Source organism: Sciurus vulgaris, assembly GCF_902686455.1.
Source record: "Sciurus vulgaris genome assembly, chromosome: 3".
Taxonomy (NCBI): domain Eukaryota; kingdom Metazoa; phylum Chordata; class Mammalia; order Rodentia; family Sciuridae; genus Sciurus; species Sciurus vulgaris.
The window spans coordinates 114,624,927-114,644,351 of NC_136463.1; the positions used below are offsets into that span (position 1 = coordinate 114,624,927).

General features: G+C 36.9%; 1 protein-coding gene across 1 annotated transcript in view; it reads right to left on the reverse strand.

The window, feature by feature from the left end:
- PLA2R1 (phospholipase A2 receptor 1) overlaps positions 1-19,425 on the reverse strand; it is a 142,083-nt gene that overhangs the window by 13,253 nt on the left and 109,405 nt on the right. The window contains 10 exon segments of the mRNA XM_079131752.1: positions 1-203; positions 332-364; positions 3,364-3,540; positions 4,692-4,808; positions 5,288-5,428; positions 7,244-7,412; positions 8,986-9,224; positions 13,513-13,660; positions 14,124-14,254; positions 14,916-15,033. Coding sequence (XP_078987878.1) covers positions 1-203; positions 332-364; positions 3,364-3,540; positions 4,692-4,808; positions 5,288-5,428; positions 7,244-7,412; positions 8,986-9,224; positions 13,513-13,660; positions 14,124-14,254; positions 14,916-15,033 — 1,476 coding nt within the window.

Consider the following 19,425-nt stretch of genomic DNA (forward strand, 5'->3'; position numbering starts at 1 on the left):
ATTCTTCTCAAGATCAGAAATGAGAATATTTTCTTCTAAATGTGCTGTACTAAGGTTGGTTGCAGGATAGTAAGGATTCCGAAACCCTGTAAGTCTCCAGAAGAAGCCACTATTCTGCTTGTGTATGTAGAACACTGTGACAACCGCTAGGATTATTATCAATATCAGTGCAACTGCAAGAGGAATAATGCTGTGACTCGGTCCTGAAAGAAGATTAAAAAAAAATACAAATTTAAATGACAATGAGGAAATATAGATCTTATCACCTTGTTGCTTTCTATTATATTATTTCTAAGAAAAATCAAAATACTTCCTTCTGCCCCAAACCTACCTTTTCCTGGGTGCTCCTTCACAGCGTGAATATCTAAAATCAAATAAAAATAAGTTGAAATAAATTTTTTTCTTTTAATTCAGCAAAATTATCCCCTTAATTATAGCAGGGATCAGCACACTATGACCCAGGAGTCACCTGTTCTTATAAATAATGTTTTATTGGAGCTCAACCATATTCACTCACTTATATATCATCTGTGACTGTTTTCATGAGGCAATGCCAGTGTTGCAGAGATCCGATGGCCCCCAAAGCACAAAATATTTACTATCTGGCTTTACTGGAAAAACTCAGTGACCCTTCATTTATAGGGATAATTTTATTATTAGCATTACAAATGTATACGCTGCATTCTTTTCTGTGTTCATTTTTTTATTTTTTGCAGGGGATTACCAGGGATTGAACTCAGGGACACTCTTCCCCTGAGCCACATCCCCAGTCCTATTTTGTATTTTATTTAGAGAGGGTCTCACTGAGTTTCTTAGCATCTCTCTTTTGTTGAGGCTGGCTTTGAACCTCTGGAGCTGCTGGGATTACAGGCATGCACCACCTCGCCTGGCTTCACTGTATTCTTTTTTAAGCCAAAGAATCCCCATCCATTGTGAGCCCTGTGCTGCAATGGAAATACAAGTAAAGCACAGTCCCCACACATAAGGAGTTCACAGTTTTTTTTATATCTGATGTGGAGTTTGTCCAGCAAGGATAACCTGTATACCTCTATGCAAGGATTTTACAAGCAGCATCTTCTCACCTTTGTGATCACAAGAGTCTTGGGAAATGAATAAATAGCTCCTCCAGTAAAAAAAAAAAAAAGAAAAAAACTGAGATGGCTAGGTTTTAGGATTTTTACTGTAAACATGTAACTTTTTCAAAATTCAATCCCTGCAATTTTGGACCTAGGTAAAGATTCAAAGGAAAATATAGAGGATGATCCAGAAGATGAGTGAGTGGATCTGTGAGTGGAGGAGGTGCCTTGAGCTCTGCTTCCACCCACTCACTCTGTCAGACTTAGAAGAAACATCATTGTTGTTACCTACAGCAAACTACATTTAAAAAGCCTTGTTTCTCTAATTTAAAAATAATGTCACACAATTTTGCATTAATTATTGAAAACACATTATTTTGTATGGGATACTTCTTTATGAAAGACAGTTAATAGATATTTATTCTCTGGATAAAGGCAGTGGAAGCATAGAAGGAACTCTGAAAATTGGGACTGTAGCCTTTGATGCAGCCTCAATTTGGACAAGGACTTTTCTCATCTGCAAAGTGGGGATTTTTAAAACATGTTCTTTTCAGCTATACATGAAAGAAGAATGTACTTTGGCATATTATACATACATGGAGTATAACTTCCCATGGTTGTACATGATGAGGAGTTACACTGGTCGTGTACTCATGCATGAACATAGGAAAGTTACGTCCAGTTCATTCTATTGTCTTTCTATTCCCCTCTCCTTCCCCTACCCATCATTCCCCTTTGTCTGATCCAATGAACTTCTGTTGTGAAGTCACTGTGAGTCAGCATCTGCATATCAGAGAGAACATTTGACCTTTGGTTTTTTGGGATTGGCTTATTTCACTTAGTATGTAGCTCCAGTTCCATCTAAAGTGGGGATATTTAATTGCTCCACTATTTTACAAAGTTGCTGTGGAGGATAAAAGAGGTGTCATGTATTACTAAAAAAACTTTAAAGTCCTTACAGACATGAAGTACTTCTGATTTTTTCCTTTTTTTTTTATAGGAGATGAACACAATACCTCTGTTTACCTCTATTTTTTAAATTTATTTTTATGTGGTGCTGAGGATCGAACTCAGTGCCTCACACGTTAGGCAAGCACTCCATTATACCACAGCCCCAGCCCCTGATTTGTTCTTGATTCTTAAGTGCTAGTGGTAACTTGGGAACCTATATTATAGCCCTAATCATGTTTCTCATAAAGAATTGATACATTATTGGAGCCTTAAACATTGGTGCCCATAGCCACAGTTTTCTTCTTTTTTCTCAGTGTCTATCAGTCCTGAAGACCTGGTGATTCTGTCTTCCCTTTTCTCCCTTCCTTTTTAATACTGTCACTCAAGTTAAGAATACTTCTCTTTACACCGGATGAGTGCAACCTCATGGCAGGTGTCTACAGTGCACATGGGGTACTTTTCTACTGTGAAGTTCAGCTCTGCAGCCTGCGTTCTCTCTGAATGAATCCTGCTTCACTGGTCAGTTTTCTTTCCATCACTCCCAAACATGAGCCCTCTACTCCAGCGTAAGCTCATTCTCCATTCCTGCTTTTAGTCAGCTGGGACTTTTGTTTAAAATGCCTCTTTCCTCCTCTGTTCCATCTCCTCATAGTCCCTTCATCCTTTGAGATTCTACAGCCTTATCTCTCTGAGGTCTTGTCCAGTAGCTCCAGGTGCACAAATTCCTCCTTCCTGATAAGATTGTCATCTAGAAACTATTCCATTATAGATACCTTTTCACAGTCAATGATCTTTCTTGACATCTTACCTTAAAAATCTTTACTGTTGTTTGCAAATGACTAGAATCCTCTGACTTGATTTCTAAATTAATTTTTGATCACTCTAAACTAAGCAAGTTGCTCAGGATGAAGTTAAATGTGACTTTTAAGACACATCATGTTTGCAACAGAGAATCACTTCTATCTGTTCTCAACAAATATACCAGATATATAGATTGTATTTTCTGAGGCCAAAGACAAACCTTAACCTTCTGAGTAGCATCATTGGAATGCAGTTGACTGGTTTACCTTCTAGTTCTATTTGCTTGTTGGGTTAACAGCCAAGATGACACAAGAAAGTCAGTCTTTGACTGAGTTAGTTTATAATGATTTTTTCCCTTCATATCAGAGAAAGAAGGAGCTGAAATGTTCTCTGACTTGTTTGATGTAGAACAAGATGATAATTCCAGAATCTATCTGAATACTGTCCAAATACTTAGATTTAAAAAATGCGAAAGTGGTGGATCAACATTGTTAGGGTAGAATCAAAATGAAGACTTACTCTCTGATGTACCCACCTGCTTCCATTTTACATATGAACCCCTTTTTTTCTTCACATGGTGATAACTGCCACACTCCTTCAGGGACCCTCAGGGCAACACACTGATGGGACTGGAGGTAGTCCACGTCTGGCTTCAGAATGCCCCAGTTTGATTGGTCTATGGGTGTTCCATCAAACCATTTTATGGTTTCATCTGTGAAAAAATAGCTGACTTATTATAAGTTATGTACATGGTTATCAAACACATGAAGACTGCAATGAACCATAAAAATCAATCCCTAAGTTTAATGAGACTCCTCTGATGCATTAGCTCTGTGAGGACAGTCATGAACTCAACATCAAAGATAGACATTAAAGAATTTGACTTGTGAACAACCCTGTGTTTATTTTAGATATATTGTTGAATTTAGTTCATTTAGAATATCATGTTTATTAATGTAACAGCTTGAATTTTGAAATAGTCTATGTAATTTCTAGCCAATTTCGAGAAATTGAGTAAATGAAGCTAATCAATGTAAGGCCACTCTTTGGGTCCTAATGTCTATGTCTTTACAAAATGGTTTACTTTCTAAAAGAATTTTACAGTGAGTTTCTTTAAACAGCAAGTCAGTCATATGCCATGGGATTAGGGGCAGTGGGAAACCATCCCATATACAGGAGGGGGGCATTGACTGAAAAGAATGTAAAATGGAAACAAAGCATGCTAAAAGTCGATTTGCTTTTTATTATCACCATCTGCTAGAAATTCTATAAGGTTAGTGATTAAAATGCTCCCCTCAAGGGTAGGCTCACCCCCAACCTTGGTTTACCACCATAACAAGCTCTTCATGCTGATGAAAATAATTTTCTTTACAAGTACCTTTCAAGAACCATCAATTACATAAAGAAAAGAATACCAGGCTTCCATTTTATTACAAACCCTGGTTTTTATGAGTAGCAAATAAGAATTCTAATAGCACAATTTATCACTGAAACATTTCCATAACTCTATTGTGCTTTTATAACATTTAGGAACCTGCGGCATTTTCAAGTCAGTCTGGTTTTGGTGTGATATGCTGAAGTCTGTGAATACAGAGTTCCAGCCAAGCTCTTCACAGTAACCATAAAGGTAAACTTGTTGTTGTTCGTTTTTATTTTTGGTATTCTGGGATTATTTCAGAGGATAAGAGGGTATAGAAAAAGGTAGCAATCTTGTTTGTGAAAGAAATGGCTTTAGGATTCATGCTTTTTTTCACCGCAAATGTGTGCAAGGAGATTTTTCTGGCTCACAGATGCCATTATCATTAGCCCTAACAACTGTGTATTTATTTATGCCCTCTCCTCTTCTTTACCCAAATCACTTACTGTTACTATCAAATTGAGCATTCAACCAAACCATCTGGACAGAAGAACCAAATACAAAAAGCTCTTCCAGGAGAAATGAATTTTCAGCCTCATCCTTGATTGTTAAAAGATTAGATCCTATAAAAGAGACAAGTAGCAAAAGAGCAAGTATTTGTGTTTGTACATTTAAAAAAATGTCCTCTATACCATTATTTGTAAAGTTCAGATTTTGAAAAGTAAAAATCTCCATTATGAGTAAAGTAATTTTGATTAAAATGTTTAAGGTAAAAGCACATTTACTGAGATTGCATTTAAAGAGGTTAAAACATAGAATATTAATTTTAGAGAACATTAAAAATTTACAATGCAAATGCATTCAAAAGGAACATTTTTCTTCAGAAAATGCAGTATGCTGAGACATCATCTTAGGTTTTCAAATTCTACACTGCATATATTACCTGTCCCCAGACAAGCAAATTCAATAGTATTTATTGCTTTCAATAGTTTTTGTTGCTCCTAACATCACTAAATAATCAGACAAATGAAGAAAACCACATTGTTTACTGAAATGTCAAGAAGGAGCACATGAAAGAATTTTACCATCACAAAAGAATTACCTTCCTTTTTGCAAAATTCATGAGCAGCCTCAAAACTCGTGCTGTCTAGGACTGTAGAAAAACTGTAGCAATTACTTTTAAATTTTATCCAGGGAATAGATGTTTCTGAGCACAACACTGGGTGTTCAAATGGTTTTGTTTCTATGAAGAAAAACCAGTTATGATTTTAGGGTGGTGACTGGCTCCATTTATTGAGATAAACATTACATTATATTCTATGAAACACCAAGATAAATATATGTAATAAGATTTTCATGGTAATACTCTGAAAGATTGGATTTAGTGTAAATGATTATAAAACTAGGGCCAGTTTCTAGCATTTCGGGCAGAAATAATCTTTACCTAAATATAGCAGGGTATATTAATACATAGCTTTGTAGGCTTAGTTTGAGGGCTGACTGGGTGAGGGTGGCTATCTTTCTTGTTTACAACTGGAATCCTAAAGGTTGGGACATCTGGGGGATATGATTCATAGAAACAGTGACAGCTCAATGATTCCGGCAAAAGGGATTTCCAAATGTACAAAATGTATTTTATGCAGTGCTGAATATCATAGATTTAAAAAATCCTTACTCACTAATAATCCTATGAGAGAAAATAATGCATTCAAAAAAGTATTATAATGTAATATAACATGAAATAAAATAAAAGGGGTAAATTTGAGGGGACTTTACTTCAGAGGGCAAGCGGGAGAGTCAGACACATCCATACTGAGATCTTGGCTCTGCCACTTACTAGATTTGTGACTGTGGTTCCATTATCCACATTGGTTTCTTTATATGTAAAAGGAAACTGACAACAATATCTTTTTACAATCTGAGAATTTAAATTCATTAGAGCTGGACACTTCTAAAGTCTTCAACTGATGCATTGTTCTTGAATAGAGGGATAGCTTTTATGGTGTTTTAGAGGCAGAATTAATTTTTCATATATATTTAAGTATATGTATATTTATTTACATTTAACTCTGAATTATTTTGATTTAAAGTTACATATTGGGCTGGGGATATAGCTCAGTTGGTAGAGTGCTTGCCTCACATGCACAAGGCCCTGGGTTCTAATCCCCAGTACCACACACAAAGTTGCATATGGTGTATACTATTTGATATAGTACCCAGAATATAATTAAATAATGTGCTTTTGTGAAATGAGAGATTTAAAAGGAGACCAGCTAGTGCTATGGAACTCTTTTTTTTTTTTTTAACAAATAACAAATATTTATTGAGGATTTACAGTTTGCTAAAGGTATATCAGCAAAGTACTTGTGACCTTACAGAGCTTATATTTTAGTGAAATATATTTTAGCTACCCTCAAGCTGACTTTTGGCATGAATGTCATCTCTCTAGTTTAGGGAACTCTCTCTAAGCACTATAGTAATAAAGGGAGAGGGGACTTATTCAAATGGGATTAACACACATCAGAGAGTGAGGACATGTGGCTTCTCATCCTGGTCCTATTGATGGACAGCTGAACTCTCAGGAAGTTATATAATGCTGTGAGTTAAGTTTCATCTTTTTTTAAATTTTTAAAATTTTTTTTTGCAGTGCTGGGAATTGAACTCAGGGTCTTTGCATGCAAGGCAAGCACTCTACCAACTGAGCTGTATCCAGCCCAAGTTTCATTTTTAATGTCTTATTACTGCTCATTTATATCCCACCCATTCTTCAAGGCTCATCTTCACTGTCATGCCTTTCTAAAGAAAAAGAAAATTTTAAGGTAAACACAGAAAAGTTTTCTTTTATTGATAGCTCCTTGATAACTTCTTAATAACAGTTGCTACCTCTCTTATCTCATTTGGTACCCATGTTGCAATAGCAGTTACATTTGTCTTTACATCACCGACCCGACCAGAGACTTATTAAGGGCTGAGATTTCTATTAGTCATGCTCATATCTCCTGCTCAGTCTAGTAGGAGCACATGGTGAATTTGTTGAGTTGAATAGAATTGTACCTACCAGTGGGCACATGGCAAATGGCACCTTGCAGAAATGACTCACAGGCTGTGCTATGCCAGCGTCCATTAGTATCAGCAAAAACACAGTCACCAATGAAGGATGACTCCTTGTTTTTCCAAAAAGTGAAGGAGGATTTGGTGCCATCTGACCAGTCAAAATGAAGACCATTCTGTGGAGGGAACGTGAGCCATCACTTCCTTGCCACTACTGCTGTGGCATCACCCACCTAGATCTCCACTTCTATTCTTTTTTTCAGAGGACCTAGAACTACTTATGAAGATAGCCTCACAAAAAGGAATATCTACCACAAATGACATCTTTTTGGAATTTTAAGAACACTTGGCTTCTTGCAACTACAATTTCCTAGTAAGTAATCAGAGAGAAATAGGTTAATACCTTGATTTTAACACTAAGATAAATTCTAGATTGATCAAAGATTCAAACAAAAAGTTGAAAACATTAAAGCATTAATGAAAACTTGGTTAATTTTTAAAATACTTTTGGTGTGGGGAGAATCTTTCTAAGGCATACAAAATCCAGAGACCATAATGCAAAATTGACTACAGAAAGATAAAATATTCAGTAATACAAAAAAAATACAACGAATAATCATAAAATATCACTCTTTTACCCATCCCACTGACACGGTTTAGAATTTTCATAGTAGTGTTAAGGATATTAAAAAAACAGGGTTGGGGGTGTTGATCAATGGTTAAGTGCCCTGGGTTCAATCCTTAATACCGAAAAAAATAAAAAAGAACAAAAAAAAGGATGTAAAAAAAACCAGATGCAATCCTTGGCATGTAAATTGATGCAAACTTGTGAAAGGCAATTTGGCAGTACTTGTTAAAATTTAGTGTATTCAGCAATTTTATTTCTAGGAAATTATCCTACCTGCACATGAATGGTTGTTGTGCATTGTTTGTGATTGTGAAAAACTGAGAAAAAAATCAAATGTCCCATTCACAGGGAATGGTTTAATGAATTGTGGTATATTCTTACATACTGCTGTTCCATGTAAATACATGAGATTTTTTTATGTGCTTACATAGAAGGTTATAAAAACTATACTAAATTAAAAAAGCAAATTTAAGGATAGCAGATACAGTGTGATCTCATTTGTGTTTTAAAAACAAGGTACACATTCACTCATTATAGATGCATACATGTATATCCAAAGAAAATTTCTAGAAACTGCTTACAACATAGGGAGTAGAACTAGGGGTCAAGAGAGAATAGAGTTTTCACTACTTTGAGCATATAATACTTTTATTAAAAAGCAATAAAGCAAAAAAACCTTATTCTCCAAATCACGTTCCTAGAGGAAAACAAAAACAATGGTTACATTACAAGGGGTATTGAATTATTAATCAAGTTTCCAGGCAGGAGGTGGTGAGCCATTTTTCTTGGTGATTCCTTAAATGTAACAAATGACCCAAGTTTAAAATGTGTTCCAGTGTATGGGGTAGGATTCAGATGTGCCTGGAAAATTTCAGAAGGCTATTTATTATGTCTAGAAATTAGGCAAGTGGATATTTATCCTAAAAAGACATACACTCTTGTTTTCTAGTTAGAGGCTGCTCACAAGTTTAGTCTGTTGTTTTACCAATTATTTAAATGTTACATTTACTGTTATTTCTGGGAAATTTTTTTTCTGTGCTAACTTCAGTGATCACATCATGAAGGCGATAGATGTGAAATTTAACTATGTAAAGATGTTCCAAGGGATTTAGGACACTTACATCTGTGGTGAACAGTCCAATCCAATGGGCGTATCCTAGCCGGTTGAGGACAACAGTGAGGAAGGACTGGTGATACTGGTCTGTAATGCTGACCAGCTCTGCCCCGTGCATCAGGCAGGCTTTTATTGCTGCATACCAAGTCATATTTGCCTTAATTATTTTGTATGTTCTGTTTCCATATTCCAAGGTATTGGGGATTGGGTACATATCAGATGTATTCACATCATGTCCAGAAATATCTACAAAAAGAACAACAACAAAATCATTTGTAGCATCTGGATGGGAAAGGAGGAGGCAAAATCCCTGACACAATGATCCATGTTGACCAGAGAGTTTTCTTCCTGAATTGACTGTTTTAAATGAGGCACTACCTGAAAGTATATGGGATGCTAAAAATTAGAAACTTTAGAGAATTTAATGAATGAGTTTCTTCAAACATATAAATATGGATTGAATCAATTTTGAAAGATTTCCCATTTTTGGCCATCCTTTATCAAACGAACCACTTTTAGTAGAGCTGCTAGTAATCTCCTTGGCCAGGTTTCACTAGCTACTCTCTGCCTAACACACTGCCATGGTGGAAAGTCATGCTTCATGATAGAATATCAACATATATTGTGTAGTCTTTAATTGCATTGCAGACCTAATTTTACAAGTATATATTCTCAGATAAAATGCTTGACTACACTTTTGACACTGTATAATGGTCATTATCATATTTAGTCTATAATTTCTAAAAAGAATTTTAAAAACTCAAGTTAACAAATACTGGAGACACGCACTTCCTATAAAAAGTTACTATTACTATGTCAAGATTTATAAATCAGTTAGGGAGGGGGGCAAGTATGGAGGAAGGAACTACTGTATAGAGGGTAAAGAGGGGTGGGAGGGGTGGGGGGAAGGGAAAAAAATAGCAGAATGAATCAAACAACATTGCTCTATGTAAATTTATGATTACACAAATGGTATGCCTTTACGCCATGTACAACCAGAGAAACAACATGTATCCCATTTGTTTACAATAAAAAAAAAAAAAAAAAAAAAAAAAAAAAAAAAAGATTTATAAATCAAAAGGGAAAGTTTCCAGCCTGTGCCATCGCTGCTTGCCTGTGCAGGAGGGGCTGTGATCATGGGAAGGTGAGTCTTGTTTGACCTATAGCTATTTCCTCTTTCGTATGTGCATTTGCTTTTTTGTTTTGCGTTACATTATGTGCTAGCATAGGCTGAGTTTAGATCCACTAAAACATGAAAACAAAGTAAAAGTTTCTGTGCATCCAAAGTGCCTTGAATTTCTCTCTGTGGTTTTACCATACTTGGGGTTAGAAAAGAGTATGGCCAGGAGTGGATAGGTCAGAAGACCTGGGGCTTAATCCCATTCCTGCTCCTTACTGGTTAAGAGACCTTGAGCAAATTGGACTCAGATTTCTGGTCTATGAGCAATTGATATGATCTCCCTTAGAGGAGTGTGGGTAGGATTCTTTGAGATATGCTCATAGGACATATACCATTGTACCTTGCATACATCAGGCACTCAGTCAATGTTGCTTATTGCTCCCCTTTCCTCACCTCTGGCCACAACCCCCACTCTCTACCTGCTGCCTGCCTGTAAAAATGGCTAAGTGGGAAATTGGCTTTTACCTGAAACTATTATCTCAATATAGCAGTAGAACATATTAAAAAATCAAAGTGAAATTAATATATTTACCAACCTGTGAAGGTTTGAATACTATTATCAGTTTATTTATTGCTAGAAGTCTGTTTGCCAGCCTATATGCATCGTCTATGGTTATTTTTATAAAATCAGTATAATACCAAAGTAGCTATTTATAAATGACAACGATTAGTGAAACTAAAGAAACAAATCCTTGTATATGTGACCCAAATACCAATTTGACTTCTCTCCCCACCACTGAATTACATATCTGCATTTTTACATATATGAATTTCTTCCTATGTAATCAATTCCATCAAATTTTTGAAACAGGTGAATTTGAGCAACATGATTTTCCATTCATTCCCCTGAAAAATAAAGATCTATTGGAAGCCAGGTTCCAAATTAGGAGCTTTTAGATCTTTTTGTGGGATTTGTTTGTTTGTTTTGCACTACTGGGAATGAACCCAGGGCCGTGCACGTGCTAGGCAAGTGCTCTACCACTGTGCTGCGTCCTAAGCCCTAAACTGAGGGTCTTGACTTTGCCTTTCTCTTTTTATTCAGATTTATTTGTTCTTTCAGGTAGACAAGTGACTTTAGTCTCAAGCCCAAAGTAAGCACATATTTATAAGGCATATTTATAAGGAAGAAGAGCAGAACTTGTGTATTTATTGTAATTTGCAAGCATCTGTTAAGTCAAATAGCCATAATTGAAAATACTCTATCATTCGTTAAACATGTGCTGAGAACAGTACTAAGTATTATTTATGCATAGAGCATAAATGTTGAAATCAAGGTTTGCAGAAGATAAGTAACTTGACTGAAGCTTGTTTACAGAGGAGGGGTGGGGCACTCCAGGGCCTCTTTTCTCATCCACCACTGCTCTACACTGTCTCCACAAGAAAATCCCAAAATAGCAGAGAGACCTAGTGATCTGAGGTTAAATTTCAAGAAGAGATCAATATTACAGTAGAATAGAAATACCGTATTTAACTGAGAGACACTGATCACCCTCAAGGTTGAGTGCTACTCATTTTTTTCTAAGCCTCATGTTCTTTGTAAAATGGGGAGACTTTGGCCTCTTTCATAGATTTCTTCAGTGTTTTATGACATAATGCTCGTAAACCCAAGGCACAGTGCCAGGTCCATGGTAAGTGTGAAAATCCATAGGGTCCTGATGTCATTTCTTTCCCTACAAGGTGCTTTCTATATCACTCTTGCCATTACTGATCAGTATCTTCTTACATTCCTGACCATTGTGCCTCAGTGATAACTGAGAACCAGAAATGTAGCTTCCCTGGAATTGCTGAGGATGGGTTGACACTTAGTATCATCAGAGAGCTCACAGGTATGCAGGACCAAGAAGTGTAATTCATATTCCTAGTAAGCATTATAGGCTAGGCTGCCCAGAGTTCCACACATCCAGATGCAGTTAACTGCAGCCCTCGAGGGTGCTGTGGTACAGGGACAACCAGTGTTCAGTGAAAGGAAGCTGTTGTTGTTTCCATTTTTATTACTTGAGGTCACTCACAATGCATTCATGTTGCTTCTTGACCCCATTGGCTACATGTATCAGTATGGTGATAGGATTTGGATGCAAAATATCCCAAAGGTCCAAGTGTTAAAGACTTGGTCCCCAGGGTATCACTGTTGGGGGTTGGTGGAACCTTTAAGAGGTAAGGCCTAGTGGAAAGTCTTTAGATCATTGGAGGCACAACCTAGAAGGGGATTGTGGGACCCCAGTAAGTTCTTCTTCCTTTTTTTTTTTTTGCTTCTTGGCTATGAGGTAAGTGGCTTTGCTCTGATGCATGCTTTTGCCATGATGTGCTGCTTTGAAATAGGCCCCAAGCAACAGAGACAATCAATCATGGACTAGAACCACCAAAACTATGTGTGCCAAGATAAAACTTATGTCTTCATAAGTGTATTATCTCAGGTACCTTGTTACACTCATGGAAAGATGACTAACTAACACACATGAATCTGGTATTTTATACCAGAAATCACTGGGTATTCTGCCTATCAGATCTAGAAACATACTACATATCATATTTAGCCACAGAGACCATTGTTAAGGTTCCAAGAGAGGAGTATGTGTTGGTTTATTTCTCTGATTCTTTTCCAACATTTTCTTGGTGACTTTTAAAAAATTATTGGAATAGATACTGCTGTGGTTCACATGTAGTTTGAATGTGTCCCTCAAGGGCCACATGTTGAAGATTAATCCTCATTATGAGGTATTAAGAGGGTGGAGACTTTATGTGACTATGAGGTTTAGAGATGTGGTTATTCGGAGGTGATTAAGATTAGATGAGATCACCAGGGTGAGCCCTCATGATTGAATACTGGTGGCTTTATAAGGAAAGAGACCAGAGGGTACACTTACTCTCCCTGTCTCTTGCCATGTGATGCCCTGTGCAATGAGAATCTGCCAGCAAGAAGGCCATCACCAGGTAGGGACCCTTTACCTGGGACCAGACTGTGGGCCAAAATAGCACTCTTTTCTTTATAAGTTAGTTCTCTAACTTTGCTAATAGTACTTCATTGTAGTATCAGAAAATGGCCTAACACATACATGTAATCCCAGAGCAAAGCAGTAAAATCTTAAAAGGGCAAAAGAGAACGCATAAACTTCCCCATCAGTCAAGTGGCCTCTGCAGTTCTGAGAACACAACTAAAAGGCATAGTCCTAGGGTGCTGGAGATTAAATGACTCTATGCACAGAGAAAGAGTAAATGCCGTATACTATTAACTGTGGAACTGCTATGTGGGTGTGGAAAACAAATATGGAAGATAAGGGGGCTGGGATTAAGGAAATGAATAAAAAAACTATTTTTACATATGGAAAGAAAAGGGATAAAAAACATATTTCTTACCCTGCCTTTTTTCACAGACAAACCCATAGCCTTCTTTTCCACAATCTTCAAAATACCATTTGCCAGTGAAATGAAAATTAGGATTACTTGACAGCAAGGCACAGAGAGGAATGTGTTTTTGAACTTCAGTAGTGTTATGACTTGGAATCTTTAAAAGAATATAAATGATAAATGTTATAAAAATATGGTAATATATAACATTGACATTTTTATTTAGGATGTAATTTTAGAAATTTAAACAGCATTACATCTATTTACATTTTTTTTTTTTTTTTGCAGTACTGGGGATTGAACCCATGGCCTTGCACATGCTAGGTGAGAGCTCTACCACTGAGCTACATTTCCAGCCCCTCCTTATTTGCATTTAATAAGCCAGTTCACAGATCACTTCATAACCTCCAAAATAAACAATCATTGTAATGAGTAAAATAATTACATTTATGAAACACATGAAAAATATGTGAAATTACATTACTAAAAGTTAATATGTTAATAATAAACTACTATAAATTTATACCTACAAAATAAAGGAAGAAAAAAGCTCTGATAAGCAAGTCTTGAATCAGGGTTCTGGCTAAAATGATTTCTAAAAAATAAATCTTAAAACTTACGTTTATTACATCAAATGGAGACCAGTTAGAATATGTCACACGCTTTCCATTTAGCCATTTTTCATAATTGTTATTTTGTAACCCAATCCACACATTAGTGTTATGGCCAAAAAGATTCATAGTGATGAAAGCTGAAAGAGAGGAATATGTTATCTAATTTAATACCATATAAACCATTAGGGTAATCATCGAATTCTGTTTATAACTGTGATTATATTTAAATGACAGCAAAACTTAATTATGAATCAATTGTAGGAATGTGTTACTTTGTCCTTGTTAAGGTAATGCAGTCCCCCCCCCCCCACTTTTGTTTGAGTTTAAATTGACAAAAATTAGCTGGATAACGGGAGATTTTATCATATCATTAACAAAACAATTTCCAGTGTTCATTCAATGCCTTTTTAAACAAAAGAGGATTTATCTATTGTAGTTAAACTACAGTATATAATTACCTAAATGAAAAATAAAAGTGTGTAGTTAAATCTAAAGGGATTTAAAAAAATCATACTGTGCAATTATAGTAGGCTATACTTGAGATAATTTTAGCCATTTTGAAATACAGATCTTATTCTTTCTACTGACTTCAAAACTCAGCCGCTTATGTTATGATCAATGCAGTATGCTGACATTTATAGATGTCATGACACAAAAGCTTATTGGGTAAACTGAAAGTTTATGTATCAGTACAATATTTTAAATGTTGATTTAGAAATGTTAGTATTTTTGGAATATTTTAATTAATACCTGAATAAAAATGATTATTTTGGCCTGGCTGCACACTGAGTACTCTACCTTGTTCCACCTCACTTTCAATGGCAACCAGTGTCCCCCCTGTTTCGATGCAGAAATCTCGAGCACCTGTCCAGTTCTTCAGATCACTTGGGTCTTTGGGGATCCTCACCAAAAGGCACTATCAAAAAACGCCAAAATAAAGTGCTCATTTCTGTAGTTTTATAAATGAATTAAAAATTTCCCAGAGATCAGCCTTGAAAATTACTTGGGCAGAAATAACTCATTTTTCTTTCAGCTGCTCCAAAGGCATTACAGTAACACAAAGGGGAAACAATTTTGGGCCAATGACTTGCCTGTGTGGACATCAGGTAGAAAAGAAGCCAAAGTGTGTTTTGTCTTGTGGGATGTCAGAGCAGTTGGCTCCTCAAACAGAGCCAGTCGGCTTACAAAGTTTGCACTGGCAGATTTAATCTACCAGAAGAAGTCTGGGAGTGGCCAAGAACAGCTCAGCTGGAATTTATTTCCATGCATCCTTCCTCACGTTGAGTGGGAAAGGAATACAGGAAGATGGGGCTACATCAAATGTTTCAATCCACAGAATACTCAGAGTCATTTGGTCAGTAAGTCCATCAGGAGAGCCGGAAAAGAAAAACAATGAGCCCAAGGGGAGGAGAAGTAAGGGCAGGACCAAGGACATCCAGGAAAAAGAGAAAGGAAGGCAAGGGTCAGCCACCAGCATTCAGTGGAACCCGGAAAGGAAGGCTGTGGGATGTGGTCATGAGCGTTCACACCTGTATCACGGCAGAGGTTCCTTATTATGGGATGGGTGAGAAACGGAGGACTGGCCTGGCTGAAGATAAGCTTTTCTTTTTTTCTCCCTAAACCTCAATGAAATTTAAACATGTTGGTAGGACCAACTGTATGTTGGCGAGAGGAGGACACAGAAGAGAAAGGCTGCAACAGAAAAGGCAAAGTTCCAGAGAAATCAGGAGAGACTTTATGCAAAGCCTGGTCCATCTAGAATTTGCTAAGAATTCCTCTCTCGTGCTCAATTTGATCATCAACAAACACAGCAATCCTAGTCATCAGTAGGCCAGATCCCAAGATTGTTACCAAGACATTTTCAGTTATAGGATGATTCCACACTACATAGAAACCCAACTCGAGAGTGCATCCTTCCCTGTCTTACCTTGGAATGACGCCTGTCCTTCCCCATCAGTCTTTACTTTCTAAATTCCGTCAGTTCCCCACCCCTTCCCCACCATCGGAAACTTCTGAAAAGTGGAGAAGTCTTATTCCTCTTTGAGTGTCACACCAGAGGAATGTGACTAATAAACATTTGTGGAACAAAATAAGACAACAGATCCTAAAATGGTTGTCAAGTGACATCCTCAGGCATTTGAGATATAGCACAGCAGTTCTCAAACAGTTTTGCCCCTCGGGGATCTTGTGAAAGTGTCTGAGGGTTGCAATTGATGTTGGCAGTGGAGACCAGAGCTGCTGCTGGACCCTGCAGGACATAGAGCAAGTCACCTGTCCATAACCAGAACCATCCGGCTCAGAGTGCCAACAGTGTGAGATCATCCTTTTCAAAACTCAGTTCTGACACGTCTTTCTTTCTTTCTTTCTTTTTTCTTTTTTTTTTTTAAAGTTTTTGTTTGTTCATTTTGGTCATACATGGCAGCAGAATGTATGTTGACATTACACATACATGGAGTATACCTTCCCATTCTTGTGGTTGTACAGGATGTGGAGTCACACTGACCGTGTGAACATAGGAAAGTAATCTGACATGTCATTCTTGAGTTTAAGCACTTTGGAGGGCTTTCATTGCTCTTAGTATAACAGCCAGAAACCCAGATCGGGCCTGAAGTTGAGTTGCCAACCAAGAGAGGAAGCGCATTTTCAATTCTTCTGGTTCCTTTTGCCTTGTTTGCTTCACAAAGAAACTGAATTGGCTTTAAGGAGTTTAATTTTATAACAACTATCCTTTTATCTATTTCTTTTCATTCTGCCTCTTTCTTCTAATTACAAATTCTGAAGAGTGGCACACACTAATTATTAGGAAGTCTTATCACTTAATGTGAATTCACCTTGTTTTCTGATAGTCACACTATCGAACCATTCACAAATACCAATGAACCTCATTGGTTAAGTTAGTCCAATAAATCTCTCTAGAAAAACACTCCCTCCCTGCTCCCCACATGCTCGCCTCAGCCAAGATTGACTAGCTGCACAGTGCGAGGGTGGCCTTCCCTTTCCACAACTTCATTGTTTCTAAAAATATGACATATTTACTAACACTCTCTGAAATGGTGTCGTTAATAATTAAAGTACAGCAGCAAGATGCGGTACAACATCCTTAACATTGTTTACTGACTCATTTGCAAAATTCGATAGAGTGTAATGCATCTCTGATTATTGCTGTGAATTAGAGAGGTCCTATTGTATTCCCAACAAGTTTCACATATAAAATTATTTTATTTATTTATTTTTGGTCTCAAAATCACTTCTAGCTCAACATTTGAAAATGGAATTCGTGACACTTGGTTGTTTCCCAGTGTTCCTGCTGACCCTGAATGGCACGGTCAGCACACACTGAAGCCTGGAAACTGGTAGGTAGCCCTACAGCTCTACCATTTGGACATTCTGCTTTGCAAAGAACACCCCCTTCCCCTACCCCCACTACCCCATGATCTCGGCCACCCCTCTTAGTCCAAGTTACTAATCTTTTGCCTATACTACTGCAATGGTTACCTAGCTGTTCTTACCTTTCTCACCCTGCCTACCTCCAATCTATCCTTGGCACTGTAGCTTTCTTTAGTTAAAGACCTTTCTGAGTTTTCCCATTGTTTTTAGATAAAAACAGAAACTCTAACATGATATCACTTGCTTACTTCTTTTGTCTCACCTTCTATTAGTCTAGTTCTTTAGTTTCTTAATGGTTACATTTCCCCTCACCACAGGACCTTAGTACATGCCACTCCCTTTACTTATAATTATCTTATGACCACCTCAGTCAGGACCTCCTATTACATACTTTTATAGAACTGCATAACTTTATCGTATACATCATGGTTTTAAATTATATAGTTGTTTTCCTGGCTGACTTACTCAAGTTTGTTCTCCCTCCTGTCTATAATCTCCAAAAAAGAAAGGGGCATTGTGTCTGTTTTTGAATTCCCACTATGCAACATAGTTAAATGAATGAATGGATAAAGTGCGAATAATTTAAATAAATTCCAAGAAGAAAGGGGAGAATATTGTTTAATAAAAATATGTTATACAGGGCTGGGGAGATAGCTCAGTTGGTAGAGTGCTTGCCTTGCAAGCATGAGGCCCTGGGTTCAATCCCCAGCACCGCAAAAAAAAAAAAAAAAAAAAAAAAATATATATATATATATTTATATAATACATAAAATCAAATATTGGCTAATCCCAAACAAAATGGTGTTAAGCAGCCATTACAATGAATCTAGGTCTTGAATAAAATGAATGAGTGGGAGCATGTGAATTAACTGAACACACACACGCTTAGAATTTCTTCCTCATGCAGCTCTACTGGGACAAGCATGTCAAATGTTCTCTTCCGGGGAAACCCCTGGTTAAGCCTCTTTTACCTAGCTAAACTACGTTATCAGTCATGGAGAAAAGTAGTCATGAGACATTGGAAAAGTTACTTGTCAACTGAGTAGGTTTTTTTAAAAAATTATTTTTTCATTTTTCAGACTGCATTTTATTTCATTGTACACAAATGGGGTACATCATTTCAATTCTATGGTTGTACACGATGTAGATTCATACCATCCGTGTAATCATACATGTACACAGGGTAATGATGTCTGTCTCATTCCACCATTTTTCATACCCCCTTCCCCTCCCCCCTCTCATTTCCCTCTACATAATCTAAAGATCCTCCATTCATCTCTTACCCCCCACCCCCAACCCCCATTATATATCATCATCCACTTATCAGGGAAAACATTTGGCCTTTGGTTTTTGGGGATTGGCTTATTTCACTTGATAACATAAAAATTAGTCCTAAGAAATTGACCAAGAAGAAACAGTTTGATGGGACATAATACATTGAATTCATCCAGAATCATGAAGTAAGGTCTGTCATCATTCCTTCCAGTACTACTCCTTGTAGCTTTGTTTATTAATCAGGAGAAACCACTCCACCTGGGCTCTCCACCCTTCTCAGCTGTCAATGCTCCTAGTACCAATTCTTCTAATAATCTGATAAACCCATGTACACTAGTCCCCTCTTATTCATGGCTTTGGTTTTAGTAGTTTCAGTTACTCATAGTCAGAAAAAGAAAAAAAGGACAGGTACAGCACAAGATATTAGAGAGAGAGAGAGAGAGAGAGAGAGAGAGAGAGAGAGAGAGAGAGAGAAGGACATTCATATGACTTTGTTACAGTACACTGCTATAATTGTTTTGTTTTACTGTTAGTGTTGTTAATATCTTAATGTGCTTAATTTAAAAATGAAACTTTTGTGCCCCAATATAATGAATAAATATAATACACTAATAAAAGCATAAAAAAAAAAGAATGATAGGTATCT